Below are 17,158 nucleotides of genomic sequence, written 5' to 3'. Positions count from 1 at the left end.
GAACATAATAAATGGACATATTTGTTTAGCATAATTGACTTTTCATTGTATCATTTAAATTCACCCCTGTGTCTTTGATAATCCTGTTTTAGACAATTTGATTAAATTATAGATCAGAAATAAGCAATTAGACTCATTGAGAAACAGGAAACTTTTAAAGGAATAGATTAAAAATTGAAAATACTGTCATTTCTGTCATGACTTTCTTTTGTGTAACACAAAAAGAAAATGTTAGGCAGAATCTCAGTCACCATTCACTTTCATTGCATCTTGTTTCTATACAATGAAAATGAACAGTAAAGAGCAAGTTGTTACTGGAAGAGTAAGTGATGACAGGATTTCCATTTTTGGGTCAACTATCCCTTTAAAACAAGCAGAAATCTGGTCTCGCAGTGCATGTCTGCACTTCCTGTTCTCTTTCTTTGTCTCATTCTCTTCATATTTGTATCTTGGTCTTACCAGCATCTCTCACGGTGACTTTTCCCCCTTTTTCCCCTGCATCCTCTATTTCTGTTCTGCCTGTTGAACTCACTTGCCACTTTAACAGCAAGCAGTGTAATTGCAAATCTTTGTATGCCAGAATAAACCTAATTATCTGTGCCCATACTAAAAAAATTGTGTCATTATCTGACAAGACTGTAATTACCTCTCATCAAGTGCCGTCGAATTCCGAGTCTCTAGCTTAGCAACTTCCCTTCTCGCTGCATCCAATCCCTCTTCACTTCTTGCGTTCTCTGTCTTCCCATTGGCTGTAATGGTGGGTAGTACACCACGTAGGTTAAGGAGATTGAGGTAGGACTCAGCGTGGGAGGAGACGGGAGGGTTTTCTGACTGCCCTGCTGGAGTGGAGGTGATGGGCTGGTCTGAGCGAGGAGTGTAAAGATTCTTCAGATTTAGAGAGAGAGAGCGAGTGGGGATGCTACTCCATGTTGATCCTCCTCCTAGAACAGAGAAAATCAAATTTGAGATATAAAATAAAATCCTGTGTTCAGGACTAAAAAGTTAGATTAGATGTCATCTAAAAGACAATTTGGATTCATCCATCTTCTATAGCTGCTTATCCTATGTGGGATCGCTGGTAGTGCTGGAGCCTATCCCAGCTGTCTCGGGCCGAAGGCAGAGAAACACCCTGGACAGGTGGCCAATCCATCACAGGGCTAACACACACAGACATTCACATTCATACACAGAGCAAATTAGTAGAGAGGGGGGCGTTAGGTTACAAATGGGGGGCATTTATCAGTCATGTTAATCAAATCTATCATCAAGTTCCTGTTTGCATTAAAATGTTTATCTAGACTCCATTACACAATTTGGTTTGCATTTGTACCAGGGTTAATTTGATTCTGAAGACTAGCGACGCATCTGAAGTATCTGGTTTAGCAGTATCAAATAGACAGGCGAAGTCACAACCTCCACTAATGCACCTGTATGGCTCTGTAGGTGTATACAGCTCAATGGACAGAGCAGTGTGAGCACAAAGCAGGTGCGTTTTTACTCACAGACCGGTCTCGAGCTCTTAAACGCGCACATCTGATCATTGCATTGCTGCGAGAACCAGTGAGAAGCACGGTGCGAGATGCAGAAATCATTTGAATTTGGCACAGAATTCTACATGACCACCCTTGAATTTACTATAGTAATACTAACTGTACTTTAGGCAGAAACAGATTCATAATACATATTATCATATCACTAATTCAGCTCTGTTAAATTTGTCATAGGCTGCATTAGTTGAGTGAGGGAATATAATACATTTTTGTACAACTTTTAAATGTTTATATTTTGTATTTATTGTTTTTACATGTGTTTAGAGTAGGCCTACTTTTTGTAATTACAAAAATGCCATAATTTGTTTAATAGAAATCATATTACATCTAACCACATTAGTGAAGAAGATCCATGCTTCCATGTGCTTACTATGGTCTTGTTACAATATCACTTTTAAAACTATAAAAATAAACAAATTTAAATTTTCATAAGGGCAAATGCAAAAATAATATTTTTTTTTACAGATGAAATAGAAATGCGTAAATCCTAAAAAGAAATAGGCTAAAATATTTTTGTTTGAGTGTAAGAAAATATAACTGATTTTGTTTGCCTTCAGAAATTCCAAGAGATGACACATTTGAATCAATAAGAACCTGATGAAAGGAGTTCCAACTCAGTCACACTGTTAGAATAATTTAGTCACATAAATTAGGTGTTAACTTTTTACTTTATATAGATGTTATGGATAACCTTACTGTTGTTGATAACGGTAAATTTACATCTACATCCAACTCAAAATGAACGCTGTAATGTAGAATGAGCATTTCAGTGGGACAAAATATGCAATATTATTGGTCTTTTCACTTATTTTTGAAATATAATAACAATACCACTTTTATTATTAGTTTCTGTCTTTACATTTTCATTTTATAGGCCCCAGATATATAGCCCTCCATCTGCTTAAATTTAAGACGTGTAAGCCTGATGAATGTATCAACAAAAAGTTAAAATTATGCAATACATCGAAGTTGCATCAAACAAATTAAACAAATAATACAAATATTAAGTTTTGTGTTTTTTTTCGGTAACACAGAGTCTCCGCTTTCAAATTATGTCACATAATATGGGAGGGTTCCTGGATAAGGGAATGAAGTAGGGGGGTGTTCATCAACCACTGATTTATATATATGCAGTAGATAGTGTGTTATTTGTTATGTTTACCTTTTGCCTTCATGGTGCTAATGTGCTAACACTCTATACGTGGCCATAAATTGTGCCGATAATACTCTGTTATTGTGATTTATAATAAAACTGATACTACTGCAAAGATGGGTGTATAAAAGAGTGTTAATGGGTAGAATACAAACAAAAGAATGATGACAGGCATATCTTACTTTGGGCAGAGGTGTGAATGGCTTTCAGCTACAGATGGCACATGAGTGAATGGGAACTTACGAGTATTTTGTTTTAAATGACGTCCCACCAGTTCGTAATTCGATTTTGTAGGAAGTGAGCAAGGGGCTTTAGCGTGAGAAAAATCTCATTGGTCACTGCCAAAGCCACGAGAGCCCATCCCACCAACTGCCACCGATAAGATCAAACATGCTGGATGTTGTTGAAGAGTCAGCAGGGAGCTGAGTCACTGGGGCTATTAACGCCCACCTGATGAGAGATGTGGCCATGTGCACCTCAAATTTTCAAATGACAACATAAATGAAGCTTATGACTGAAATGCTAAAAAATCACCTAGTGGGATGCCAGCTTGGGGTTAAGTGTCTTGCTCGAGGGCAAAATGGTAATAAAAAACTCTTAAGTTCTCTAAATTACAAATCAGCCCAATCAGCCAGCACAGACCAATTTACCACCATCCCACCAAGCACAAACATATGCACGCACACAGAAACTCTGAGAGAGTAGTGAGAGTGAGACTGGGCATGATTTAAACCCAATAAAGTCCTGCATTAAACTCTGAAATAAATTAGTGTACACCAACCAACTCAATAACATCTCAGCCTGCCAAAAAACAATGTGTTTGAGTCTGTGACTGTAATATTGCAGTGAACACCCACTTTTTCACCAGCTGTTGGTTCTGAAAGTATTTTTCCCATTCATTTTCTAATAGACATGTTGAAACTCATAGACAGTGTTAACCTGAGTCACCATTCACTACAATTGTGTGGAAAAAAGATGCAATGAAAGTGAATGGTGACTGAGGCTAACATTATGTTAAACATCTCCTTACGTGAACAAAAGTCATATGGGTTTTGAATAACATGAGGTAAGTAATTTTAAAATAATTTTCATTTTTGGGTGAGCTATCCCTTTAAACGACTGATTATAAGTCATTGATTACAAGTATAAAAGATAATATAACTGAAGTTTATTCCAAAACATATTTAAGTATTTAAGTTGTTTGAGAGTTCATGTGAGTGGGCGGTCATTGCTGAGTTCTTTTAGTGTGATTCCTGTTCCCATGGTTACAGTGTCTTTTCTGATTGGCGGAGCTCGCTTTATGATTGTGGGTGTAGTTTTTCACCTGAAATTCGACTGTTAAAAAATGGTGTTTTAAAAAAATTATAGTTGAAATCACATTTGCTTGTGGCTTCTACAAAAGCATGCAATACAATTTTACTTCCGAACCCCTACTGTTGTACTGAGTTCAATCACTCGCCTTCTCAGTAATGGTCACTTTAATTGCAATCGGTTTTGGCTTCAATGATCATTATCAGCATTATCCGTTATCAATATTTAGCTTTAAAAGCTTTCGTTTGAGTTTTCAGGTGCTCTATGGGGTGTGTCTTACTCTGTGTGGCTCCACTGACTCTGATCTCCAGCTGGCTGAGGTGTTTGACCAGCAGGGCTGTGTGCTGCAGTAAATCTCGGTTCTGTAGCAGCAGCTGGTGAGTTCTGGCCTGCGCCTCCATGCGGGCCGCCGTCTCTGCTGCCAGCTGATCCTTCAGGAGCTGCACCTACAACAAGGACACACTCAGTCAAGACTGAGTATCCATGCCAGCCTTAAGATTACAGTAGGGGTCGTGGACTGATATTTTACAAGTTTGAACTGATGATTTTGGTAAGAAAAAAAATCCATCAGATAAAAGGGGTGAAATGGATTTCAGTATCAGTGACAAGCATTTTTTTTTTAGTCTTTATCTAATATTTTATAATTGGCTTACTCATTTATGTTAGAGGTTCAGCTTACAGGGAACAAAAACAAGATCTCTTTAATATCTCAGCAGTTTCTCCTAGACAGTAAGATTGAATGGAGAGCAAATGGAGAGTTTTTCTTAAGTTTCAGATTCACCAGAGAGGAAGAAAAAAACTACCTAGAAATCTTACTTGTGTTTCCTTTAGAGTTTCAGAAGAGATCTCAACAATATCACAAACTGTGCTCAGACTTCCCAAGATACCAAAGTCATCTTGATTTCAATATGAACGTTTCACATTAAAATCTCCCAAGACCAAATTATCTGAGCATACTGTCCACATCAATTATATATCTCTATACCGAACTGAAAGTCAACAACTGACTTATGTCTTTCTATTTTTTTTTTCTCCAAATAAATTTAAGAGAAACATCTGAGAACATAAATGGTGGTCCTAGCTCACATAGTGCCTTGGCGATATCAGAAGACTACTGGAGACAGTGTTGATAGCTTATTGAAACATAACTCAGAACTCCATTGAGTCTGCCGAGATATGAATAATTTATTTTGGATGGTGGTGGGTAAGTGAACATCAGTCAGATTTTTCATGCATTACTATGTAGCAGCAATATTACGCTGAATTAGAGCTGGGAGCACATAAGTGTCCTCTATCACATGGCACTATAAACATAACATTATCTTAACTCTATGTTCCAAATGAGAACAAACATCATGAGCCAGAAACGGAATGACAGAAATTACTGAATAAATGAACAGGCGAGTGAATGAAGATGGTGATTGCTTCTATCAGTATCATGTTCTGTCTCCTGCTGTATATTTAGCTTTGTTTCATCATGGTAATGGAGATTCATTTAAGCTTCGAGGGTATGGTAGTGCTTTTAAACAAAGGCTATCGGAAATAACTATGAGAGAGATGAATGGGCTTGTGCAGAATATGTGCCCCTAAAATTGAGTAAGTGAATAGACATGCACTCTGGTAGGGGGCAAGTTATTGTGGAAAAGCCTGAATATGTGGAATGAACTGCATCATAGAGCCTTAGCGCCTCCTAGTGTTAGAAATAGATCTATTCAGGTTAGAAACAATGTAAAGCATGTGTGCAAGCTTTTCACATCTTACCTGTGCTACAGCAATCTGTGTTTGTTGTTGCTGCTGTAGCAACTGTTGCTGGAGTAACTGCAGGTGATGTTGGGTGGCCAAAGGTGTGAGAATAGGAGAGCAAGGACTGCTGGGAGACAACGTGTAGAGAGAAACACCCTCCGAGTCTTGCAAAGACTGTGAGATGAAGAAAGAAAAGGAAAAAGTGTTACCACAAACATAAACAAAAAACACTCATTTGAAACTTTGTGTCCACCAGACACAAATGAGGGACTCAATCTGCTTTGAGTCTGAGTCCAGTTTTACTTTTGCTCTTCCTTATTATTTATTATTTTCATTTTTTTCTATCTGCATCTTTCCTGTAAGTCACCCCCTATCCTTTCTTTGACAATAACTCTTTTTTTTAATTTTTTTTTTTTAGAAAAACAGCAATCGGGACTTTTTGGGGGGGGGGGCTTTTTATTATTTAAAAGACAGTCAAGAGAGGAAAGTAAACGATGAGGAAAAGAGGAAGAGGGAAATGACATCGGCATATGAAATGAACTGGATTTGAACTTATTTTCCAGGTGCAACACAACTTAAGCTCAATCGGCAGCATTTGTGGCATAATGGTGATTCCCACAAAAAATAACGTTGACTCGTCCCTCCTTTTCTTTAAAAAAAGCAAAAATGGAGGTTACACCGAGGAACTTACAATGGAAGTGAATGGGGACACTTTTTCGGAAGGTTTAAAGGCAGAAATGGGAAGCATATAATTTTATGAATGCACTTACATTAATTTTCTGTTAAAATTCATGTATTATTAAAGCTGTAAAGTTGTTTAAATAATTGTTTTTACGGTCATTTAAGGGTTTATGGCATTATGTCGTCATGGCAATGAAGTTGTAACATTAGCTTTAACTTTACACAGAAAAGGTCAGCAAGTGATTTTATTACACTAAAATCATGTTAACACGTATTTTTTGTGTGTTTTAAAAAAGATTCAGTGTATGTGCCTCACTGTAACCCAGATTGTTTGTTTGTTTATTTATTATATGAAAAGGAAGGACAAGTGGAAATAAATTTTTGTGGTGATCAATATTAAGCTACAAATGCTGTCAATTGAGCTAAACTTGTATTGAACCCGGAATAGTCCTTCAAGTCGCCTGCATGTGAACACCACAACATGGTTTGAGCATGCACATGTGGCAAACTGTAAGACTACGGCTCTGATGACAAAACGCTATTGGACACACACAACATTCTTCTGTTTGGGTCTTGATAGTGTTTTTTCCCCCTCTCTTTTGAAACATCTTCCTTTGATGTTTGCATTCGATGGTTATTGTATTTGAGAGCAGAGTAAAGGGTTCGTTAGTGTGTGTGTGTGTGTGTGTGTTTGCATTAAGAGGTCACATTAATATGTGGATCCCCAGGAGCAAAGGACACTTCAAGGGCTCTTATGTTAAGAGGAACATGTACACACTTAAACACACACACATATGCAGACAAAAGTAAATTTCCTCTAAGTATCTGTCCTCTGTCTGCCATCAATAGTCTGAGACATAGACAGGGCTCAAAGGGATTTCAACGCCAAACCAGTGCTCGCTCCTTTTATAACAACCCGTCCTAACACACACACACACACTTGTTTTTATATCATTGTGGGGACTCTCCTTAGACTTCCATGCATTTTAAGGATTTTATACAGATCTAACGATAATTTATACCCCCTAACCCTACCCCTAAACCTAACCCTCACAGAAACCTTTTTGAATTTTTACATTTTCAAAAATATATAGTTTATTATGTTTAATAAGCCATTTCCCTCGTGGGGACCGCTGGCTGGGCCCCACAAGGTAGGTGATCTCAGGTTTTACTATCATTGTGGGGAGATTTGGTCCCCACAATGTAGTATAAACATGTACACACACACACACAATAATAGTACTGTATTAATGTTCCATTAAAATGATAAAGGGAACAGTAACATTTTGGGTTAGTTTAAAATAATGTTTTTATAATTTTTCATTATAACCCCCCTGATGTACACAACCCCCCCCCCACAAATTGTAACGGACCATTAAAAATGATAAAAACAATAACTCTCAATCTGTTAATGTCCATTATCTTCATGTTGTACATAGGAATAGCATGGAGTGTCTCGCTTAAAGCTCAAGTGTGTTCATACTTTTGAAAATACAGTACTTTCTCCAGTCCCAGTTTAACATGCAGAGACAACTACTGTAGAAGTACACAAGTTGATTTACCAGAAAAGTGTAAACACTGTAGCTCTGGGGCACTTTCAGAACATTGCTCTTTTTGTCTGAGCATCCAGATCAGCTCAATACTGCAGTGGTGAGTTTGAGATAATCTATTTGTCTATTTGTTATTGGGAGTGTTGAGCAGTAATCTTCTGGAAACTTGTTAGAAATCAAGCATTATTTTTGCAGTTCTGTTTGGTGATGCTAGTGGTGCAGAAATGACACACTTCAGCTTGCAGTAGGATTACAAAAGCTGTCCGTAAGGCTACTACTACAAATAAACAAAAAAAAAAAAAAAAAAAAGGAAAAAAGGGGAAGCTGCAACAACGGATGTTCCCATTCTGTCCTCATTTATTCTGCAGTAGTCATCAATATAAAATTTTTGAGCTTTAGCTGATGTAATTATCCTTGTGGTTCTCTCGTACAATAGATGACTTCTAAATACAGACATGCAGCCAAATGACCCTAAAACTCATGAATGGCCAGGTGCTCAGGTTTAAACGAAAGGCACCCCCCTGAGTAAACTCAAGTGCTTTTCATACATCCTGAGGTCTCAGAGCTGGAGAGCAGCAATAGGGACATTCTTTCAATTGGATGAATCTCACAAAACCAGCTGGCTGGTGTTTTTACGGACATTTTCAACCTTTCTCTCTCTTTATCTGTAGTCCCCACATGCTTTAAAACATCCACCATTGTGCCTGTTCCAAAGCAATCAAAAATAACTTGCTTAAATGACTGGCGTCCTGTCGCTCTGACCCCCATCATCAGCAAATGCTTTGAGAGACTAATCAGAGATTACATCTGCTCTGTGCTGCCCCTCTCTCTTGACCCGTTGCAGTTTGCTTACCGCAACAACCGCTCCACTGATGATGCCATTGCATCTACACTACGCACTGCTCTCTCCCACCTGGAAAAAAAGAACACTTATGTGAGAATGCTGTTTGTAGACTACAGCTCAGCATTCAACACCAGAGTGCCCTCCAAGCTTGATGAGAAACTCCGGGCTCTGGGCTTAAACAGCTCGCTGTGCAGCTGGATCCTGGACTTCCTGTCAAGCAGACGCCAGGTGGTTAGAATAGGCAGCAACATCTCCTCATCACTGACCCTCAACACTGGAGCCCCGCAGGGCTGTGTTCTCAGCCCACTACTGTATTCCTTGTACACACATGAATGTGTGGCAACACACAGTTCCAATGCCATCATTAAGTTTGCTGATGACACGACTGTGGTAGGTCTGATCACTGACAATGATGATACAGCCTACAGAGAGGAGGTGCACACCCTGACACACTGGTGTCAGGAGCACAACCTCTCCCTCAACGTCAGTAAGACAAAGGAGCTTGTGGTGGACTTCAGAAGAAAAGACAGAGAACACAGTCCCATCACCATCAATGGAGCACCAGTGGAGAGAGTCAGCAGCTTCAAGTTCCTGAGTGTCCACATCACTGAGGAACTCACATGGTCCATCCACACTGAAGTCATTGTTAAGAAGGCTCATCAGCGCCTCTTCTTCCTGAGACGGCTGAGGAAGTTTGAAATGAACCGCCACATCCTCACACGGTTCTACACCTGCACTGTGGAGAGCATCCTGACTGGCTGCATCTCCGCCTGGTACGGCAATAGCACCGCCCACAACCGCAAAGCACTGCAAAGGGTGGTGCGAACTGCCAGACACATCATCGGAGGTGAGCTTCCCTCCCTCCAGGAAATATATACAAGGCGGTGTGTGAAAAAAGCTCGGAAGATCATCAGAGACTCCAGCCACCCGAGCCATGGGCTGTTCTCACTGCTACCATCAGGCAGGTGGTATCGCAGCATCAGGATCTGCACCAGCCGACTCCATGACAGCTTCTTCCCCCAAGCAATCAGACTTCTGAACTCTTGATTTCCCACGATCAAAATACATCAGCACTGCACTTTATTACCCTTACTCTTATATCTCACACCGGACTGTCATAAATTATATTATTATTATATTATATTCTCTCTTAACAACTTACTTTCAACCGACAGCCTGAATGTCAAAACAGTACAATACAGTACATTCTATATATACTATATATACTTTTTTATATATTTTTATTTTTTATTTTTATTGAATAATGTGTTTCTATATAGTGCGTATTGTATACTGTACAGTGTATGTTATTATTTGTATATTGTTGAGTGTAATTATGTGTATATCAGATGTTTAAATTGTGCTGTGTAAATTTGATGTTTATTGTAGATTGGTATATGTCTCATCACTGTCACGACTGCTATGTTGATCGGAACTGCACCCAAGAATTTCACACACCATTGCACTTGTGTATATGGCTGCGTGACAATAAAGTGATTTGATTTGAAACCTGTCAAGAACATGTACAGGTCATATTTCAGCCCAAAATTCAAAGAAAGTATTTCAGCCCAAAATTAAAAGAAAGTAAACCTAATTTGAGGACCATTAAGATTATTTGCACAAGACATTATCTTCATTGCAATTTTACATTTACATTTATTCATTTGGCAGACGCTTTTATCCAAAGCGACTTACAAAAGAGGAAAACATAAGCGAATCATGTTAAGGAGAATTTTTTTTTATTAGTGACTGGTAAAGTGCTCATGAAAAAGATGTGTTTTTAGTCGTTTTTTGAAGACAGAAAGTGAGTCAGCTTGATGATTACAATTACAAATGACCCTCCCAATTCTCATCACAATAATTAAATATTAAGTTACTATTACAAATCATGGTATTATTTGTTGTACTGCCTTTAACTATAAAACTTTTTGATTAAAAAAACAAACAAAATACATTGTATTAAAGTAATGAGTGTCCAATGAGAATAATACACGTGGCTTTTTTTTTTTTTAATACTTTTAAATACTTTTTTTGGTTCAACTTTGTATTGTTGTGATTCATCTCAGAGCTGGTTGGTTTGTTTCATGGCAAAGAACTCTTTATTGAAGACATTTTTTAAATCTCTATGTAGAATATACATGGGGAAAAATACTTCCAAAACCAAGATGGCTGAAATACAATAGTTCTGATGTCACCAAAATAATGGTACAATGAAAAAATCTTAATAGTCCTAAAACAGGCTTTTTTTGTGTGTTTGAAATTCACCCAATAAGAGGTACAAATGGGCCTGACATATAGCTATCAAAGAGCTGAACATATTGTCAAAGATTAAAAAAAGGCATGAGGTATCTATTCCTTTTACTTAACATGATTTCTTTCTGTCACTTCACATTCAAAAAGGCATAACTTTGTGAAGCTGCTCTTTTAGCGGAGGCTTGCTGAATGAGTGGATTTTTAACTTTAAAAAAAGAAGAAGCTGACATTTGTGCTTTTCTGGCAAATTTTACTCTAGCACATCAAGTCTCACCAGGACTACGTGATATTAGCTTCACTTCAGACACAGTTAAGTGGTTTAAGTCAGGCAAGGATTTAAAAAACTACTAGAGTGAAAATAGTGTGCAGACCTGAGGTATCACAACAGCATCATACAGTTGATTACAGAAAAAAACGGAGGAGGTAAAAAGTTATTTGTAATACAGCCTTTGTTTCGAGCTTACAAGAGATACAGACATCTTCTCTTCTGCCAAAAAAATCCAGCAATCAATCTCACCTGGAGGGTTTGTCCAGGTTTCACTATGTTGAGCTCTGACAGGCTTTGAAGGATGTCATCCATAGCCTGCTCACTGAGCTTCGCATGTGACTCCATTCCTATTACATCATCCGTTCCATGTTCCATTCCTGTCAGCTGCCGACCTGTAAACAACAGCCGTATTTAGCAAAAAAAAGTGATGCACAATTAAGAAAATTTGTTATATATGGGTCTACAACATTTTAGACATGACAGCCATTTTTTTTTCTTGTTAATATTTGTGCTTCATAACCCCTCCTCTTCTTTTTTTCCTCTATGCACAATCCCCATTTCAAAACAGTAACATCCTCTAATTTACAAAATACTTTTGAGAGCAAAAAGAATCCAAGTCCATTACTGTTAGTTTTGAAGCGCTTGCCTTCCCATAACTAAATAAGACAAGTGTGGCTGCAAGGAACGATTACTCAAAAAGGCAGTTTGTTATGTAGAGGAATATTTGAAGATTTTAAAAATAAAGAACTAAATAAAATATACACATAGAATATTCATAATATTCATAATCATTGTATGCCAATGATTACCCAAACATCACATTAGAGACATTATAGGATTCTGTACAGAGTCATGTATTTGATACAGTGTGTAACAACATGCATTAACACTCTTCTGTGGTGGCACAGTCTCACCTTCAGTGCTGGGCTCTTCTCCAGATTGATCACTCTGTCCGTCTGCAGAGCCGTCTGGCTGCTCATCTGCATTCTGCTCAGCATGCTGCAGACTCAGCTTATGGCACACCTCAAATGCCTGACCCACAGTTCGCACTATCCGCATGGCCTGACTCTGAGAAAGAGAGGAGAGATTGAACTATACAAAAAAAGACATTTAGACACTTTAAGAATCATTTTACACAAATAATTCACAAGCTTCACAAATACATTTTACACAAACTAATTATCATTTATGGAGTTTACTAATAATTTATAAATATACTATTTATATAAAATATTTTTGGTGATAGTATTGTTGTAGGACAAATTTGTTGAGTTTTTTTTTTTTTTCATAAACTTATATAGAGTACTTTTGTTGCTGTTTGTATTATTGTTCATATTAGGTTGAAGTTATAATAAGTATAGGGACCTTGTATCTAAATCTAAAATATGAAAAACTACAAAGAGCGGAGTGAGAACAGAAGAGCAAGGACAAGGACAAGATGGATTGACATGATATTAATCCTTCGTCTGGAGAAATAGAGAAGGGAGAGGAGACTTCTCTACCTTCTTTTTGGACTTGAACACATTGCATCTGAACGAGTTGCTCGATCCGTCACGTGCAATGTAGCTGAAAATCTTCAGATCCTGAGAATCATGAGATACATAGAAGATCCTGAAAGGGAAACGATGGCAAAAAAGGAGAAGAATAAAAGTGAAAGACAGAAGAGAGTGTTTAATTCCTATGAAACCAAAAAATAAACATTAATAAATTATGTTGAAATAAATTATATCCTGTTGAAATGTATTTAGGAACATTTGAAAGTTTTTTTTTAAATTATATATATATTGTTTTACTTAAAACATTTTGCCACTCATCCAAGACACTTCATCAATTGGTGGTGATTTCCGGTCATTTAACCTAATGACAGTGAAGAAACACTTATGATAGGTTTATACCTCACTGAAAGTATATGTTAAATGTTGTATTTTGGATGCTGATCCTCACTGTATGATGCCAGTGTGCTAGTGTCCCCACCAGGTTTCTTAAAGGGATAGTTCTCCCAAAAATGAAAATTCTCTCATCATTTACTCACCCTCAAGCCATCCCAGATGTGTATGACTTTCTTTCTTCTGCAGAACACAATTTATGATTTTTAGATGAATATTTCAGCTCTGTAGGTCCGTACAATGCAAGTGAATGGGTGCCAAAATTTTAACGCTTCAAAAAGTACATAAAGACATCATAAAAGTAATCCATACAACTCCAGTGTTTTAATCCATATCTTCAGAAGTGATATGATAGTTGTGGGTGAGAAACAGATCGATATTTAAGTCATTTTTTTGCTAGAAATTCTTCTCTTCCCAGTATGCATGAAGAATGTGAATCACCAAAAACACAAGAAGAAGAATGTAAAAGTTGATCATTGACTGAGCAGGGAGGAGAATTTACAGTAGAAAAGGACATAAATATTACCCAGACCTATCATATTTCTGAAGACATTGATTACACCACTGGAGTCTCATGGTTTACTTTTATGCTGACTTATGTGATATTTGGAGCTTCAAAATGTTGGCACCCATTCACTTGCATTGTACAGACCAAAAGAGCTGAGAAATTCTTCTAAAAACCTTCTTTTGAGTTCAGCAGATGAAAGAAAATCACACACATCTGGGATGGCATAAGGATGAGTAAATGGTGAAAGAATTTGCATATTTGGGTGAACTATTCCTTTAACTAACTTAACATTAAGACTTCCTTGGTCAACCATCTTCATCAGAAAGACCATGTTGGCTGACTAGTTTCACCAGCTATGTTTTGCTGGCTTTGCTGGTCCACTTTACCAGCACCAAACCAACATTAACCAGCATGGATATTAATGCTGGTCTTTGCAGCAGAGTAGTTATGGCTGTGTGTTATATGAATATTTAGAAAGTGACAGCTGCATCTCACCTGTATATGGGGTCGTGCATAACCACCATCTTACTCTCATCCCATGTCCACTCTTTTCTCTAGAGATCAAAAGAGAGCAACAGTCAAGGATCTTCAAAAAACGTAAATGCAGATGCTTATTGTGCATCAAGAGAAAGGTATAAACTCCAAACTACTAGGACTGAAATCTTGCTACAGAATAATGACATTCACACAAGGTACGTTTTTCATGTTAGAGATGTAGGGTTGATGGCATCACACATGCCTTGGGTTTCTTGCGCATCATCACTCTGACTCCATCCACTGAGACCACGATGCTCACTTTCTTCTTCTTGACACTCTTTGCCTTGAACTCGTACTGCAAGAGGGACATGCATGGTGTCATTGAAATGCATGGAAAGACTTTTTCCAAGAACGATCACAGTGCCAAAAACAAACTTGCCTAACCCATCTTAAAGATGAAATGTGTCATTTCTGCACCACTATCTTCACCATTGGTTGAGTCAATGTTGCTTTGTAAGGCTGGTTGAGATGCTCAAACAAACAGATACATTTTTTGATTGTGCAACAGAGCAACAGTGTTTACACTTTTTGGGAAAATCCACCTACAACTGGCTTACTTACAGTTGCATATTGAGCTGGGATAGGAGAAAGTATTTTAACATTGAAAAATATACAAATATCACTTGTAGTAATTTCCATAAAAATAAATCACCATATAAGTCCCATTGCTGTTATACTTAGTTTGTCTCAATTATTTAGACACTAACATCCATTGCATGAGCCAAATATCTTAAACCATAACATCTTTTTCCAAATTAAAGACTAATTTACACTTTTGTAACTTTTTTTTTTTATTCAAAACTCAACACAAATTCAGCAATTTACGGCAAGTGTGCATGTAGAAAGCAAAAGTATTGAAAACTCTCACAATGTCATCACAACCCGAACTCAGTTCTCACCATGTGAACAGTAGTACGCAAAATTGTTCACACACCAACCAGAATGTTGTCCCAGTATGTATGAAAAAGGGTTACAGGTGAGGCTATATAACGTTTGGTAAAAATTAATTTCAACAATTCAGAGAGAGGTCAAGTTAGAGGAAGACAGAGACGGAATAGGAAAGGTGGAGTTGGAGAAGGAGGAGGAAGAGGTGAAGGTGGAAGAGATGGAGGAGATGGAGGTGGAAGAGGAAGGGGGAGAGGAAGGAAAAGGGCAAGGAGTACATCTGTGTCTGATGACATTCGCACAACAGTTCTTAAACATGTTCTAATACATAGCATGCCATTGAGGGAAGCTGGCAAGGCATACAGCCTAATTTGAGCTGCTTATCAATGGTGTCCAATGGCCTTCAGAGTACAGTAAGTGAGTAAATGCATACAGGGCTATCACTGAATGTGATGTTGATGAGGTTCTGTGGCCTGACCCAGCCCAGTGGCAATATGATCAGAAACAATAAATGTTACTTTATTTATATAATGTACCAACTGTTTTTTTCCCCTCGCTGTTACAGTGAAAAAAGAAAAAGAACCAAAATTCAGCCTGATCTGTCCATCTCCTTTAGGCTGGAAGACAACAATGGTGGAAGTACTTAGATTATATGATGGACTACATAAAAGGGCATGACAGGTCTGTCCACGTGTGCAGATGACAAACCCTTTGTCTTGCAGAAGAGTATGTGAATATTTGTGTGTGAGTAAACCAAAAGCTACTGATACTTTAAACTATCTTGTCGTGACTGATTAGAATCACTGCTCTCCATTAAAATTAGAATGAGATACTTTAATCACTTACGACATTCTTGTTCAAATAATCATTTATTTGTCTGTCTCTTTGGACAAAATTAATAAACACAAACATAAATGTGGTGTATTACAGTGCTAGCCAGGAGCCAAATTTAACGTGTATGCTATGAATGTTCTGCATGTGTGCCATGTGTGTGGCATCTCCGGCCATCACATCTTTGCATAATGAATTGTAATCAGTCTTGCCTTTCTTGCATATATTTAAACAATTATAGACGCCTTTACACTGCACAGAGACTTGAAGGGTCTCCAGAACATTGAAGGGATAGTCAAAACCTTTAAATGAAAATGTTGTCATCAGCCTACTTGCCTTAATTTTGTTCCAAATGACTTGACAATATGACTTTCTTCCGTAGAACTCAAAAGGAGATGTTAGGTGCATTGTTAGCCCCAGTCACCATTCACTTTTATTGAATGGAAAAAAGATGCAATGAAAATAAAATGACTGATACTAACGTACTGCCTATCATCTCCATCTGTACTCCATGGAAGAACGTCTTATTAGTTTGGAACAAATGATGAGTAAAACATAACTGTATTTATTTTTGTAATCTAGCCCTTTAAGAACAGAACAATCCATTTAAAATGTATCAAGAAATGAATGTCTTCTGACCAGAGATAAACACTTCTTAGTATGTGTGCAGCCATTAAGGACCAAGGACAGCTCAAGATTAAACCAAACAAAAGCACAAGGAATGGAGGTGGAGTCAAGGGACAAGACGTGACTGATGGTTGCGAATATAGAATATGGCCACAGTCTATTGCTGCCCAACAACAACTGACCATTGAACCTCTGCTTCAATGGATTCGGACTAATTCGTATCAGTTAAAACTACACCAATTACAAAAGACACCTTCCATTTCATACCATACTACTACAAATGAGAAAGACCTAAGGAATATCACAGTATACCACATATGTTTCTCATACACTATATATGTTAGTATCTTGCTTTTACTTGCCTTTTCTTCACTTTCAATAGGCTTTCTCTTTTCAGTTCTCCTCTTATCAGATATCACTTTAACCTGTCATGTTTTAAAATGGCTTCTGACTGTATGATATGCCCTTCTATATAATTAGCAGTGGATGCCAGCATCCAAAGGTCACAGTAAATATTAATGAACCCTGCCT

At 37.7% G+C, this 17,158-nt stretch overlaps 1 protein-coding gene across 1 annotated transcript in view; it reads right to left on the bottom strand.

Annotated features, from left to right (window-relative positions):
* The window catches only part of LOC127440135 (carboxyl-terminal PDZ ligand of neuronal nitric oxide synthase protein-like), a 71,510-nt gene that overhangs the window by 21,036 nt on the left and 33,316 nt on the right, over window positions 1-17,158 (bottom strand). Inside the window, exons 3-10 of the mRNA XM_051696562.1 lie at window positions 14,474-14,579; window positions 14,243-14,303; window positions 12,856-12,964; window positions 12,268-12,421; window positions 11,603-11,745; window positions 5,776-5,931; window positions 4,295-4,460; window positions 647-941 (exon numbers count right to left, since the gene is read on the bottom strand). Coding sequence (XP_051552522.1) covers window positions 647-941; window positions 4,295-4,460; window positions 5,776-5,931; window positions 11,603-11,745; window positions 12,268-12,421; window positions 12,856-12,964; window positions 14,243-14,303; window positions 14,474-14,579 — 1,190 coding nt within the window. The remainder of the gene's footprint in view (window positions 1-646; window positions 942-4,294; window positions 4,461-5,775; window positions 5,932-11,602; window positions 11,746-12,267; window positions 12,422-12,855; window positions 12,965-14,242; window positions 14,304-14,473; window positions 14,580-17,158) is intronic.

The sequence above is a fragment of the Myxocyprinus asiaticus genome, chromosome 4, assembly GCF_019703515.2.
Source record: "Myxocyprinus asiaticus isolate MX2 ecotype Aquarium Trade chromosome 4, UBuf_Myxa_2, whole genome shotgun sequence".
NCBI classification, from domain to species: Eukaryota; Metazoa; Chordata; class Actinopteri; order Cypriniformes; family Catostomidae; genus Myxocyprinus; species Myxocyprinus asiaticus.
This window is presented reverse-complemented; position numbering and strand designations above follow the sequence as displayed.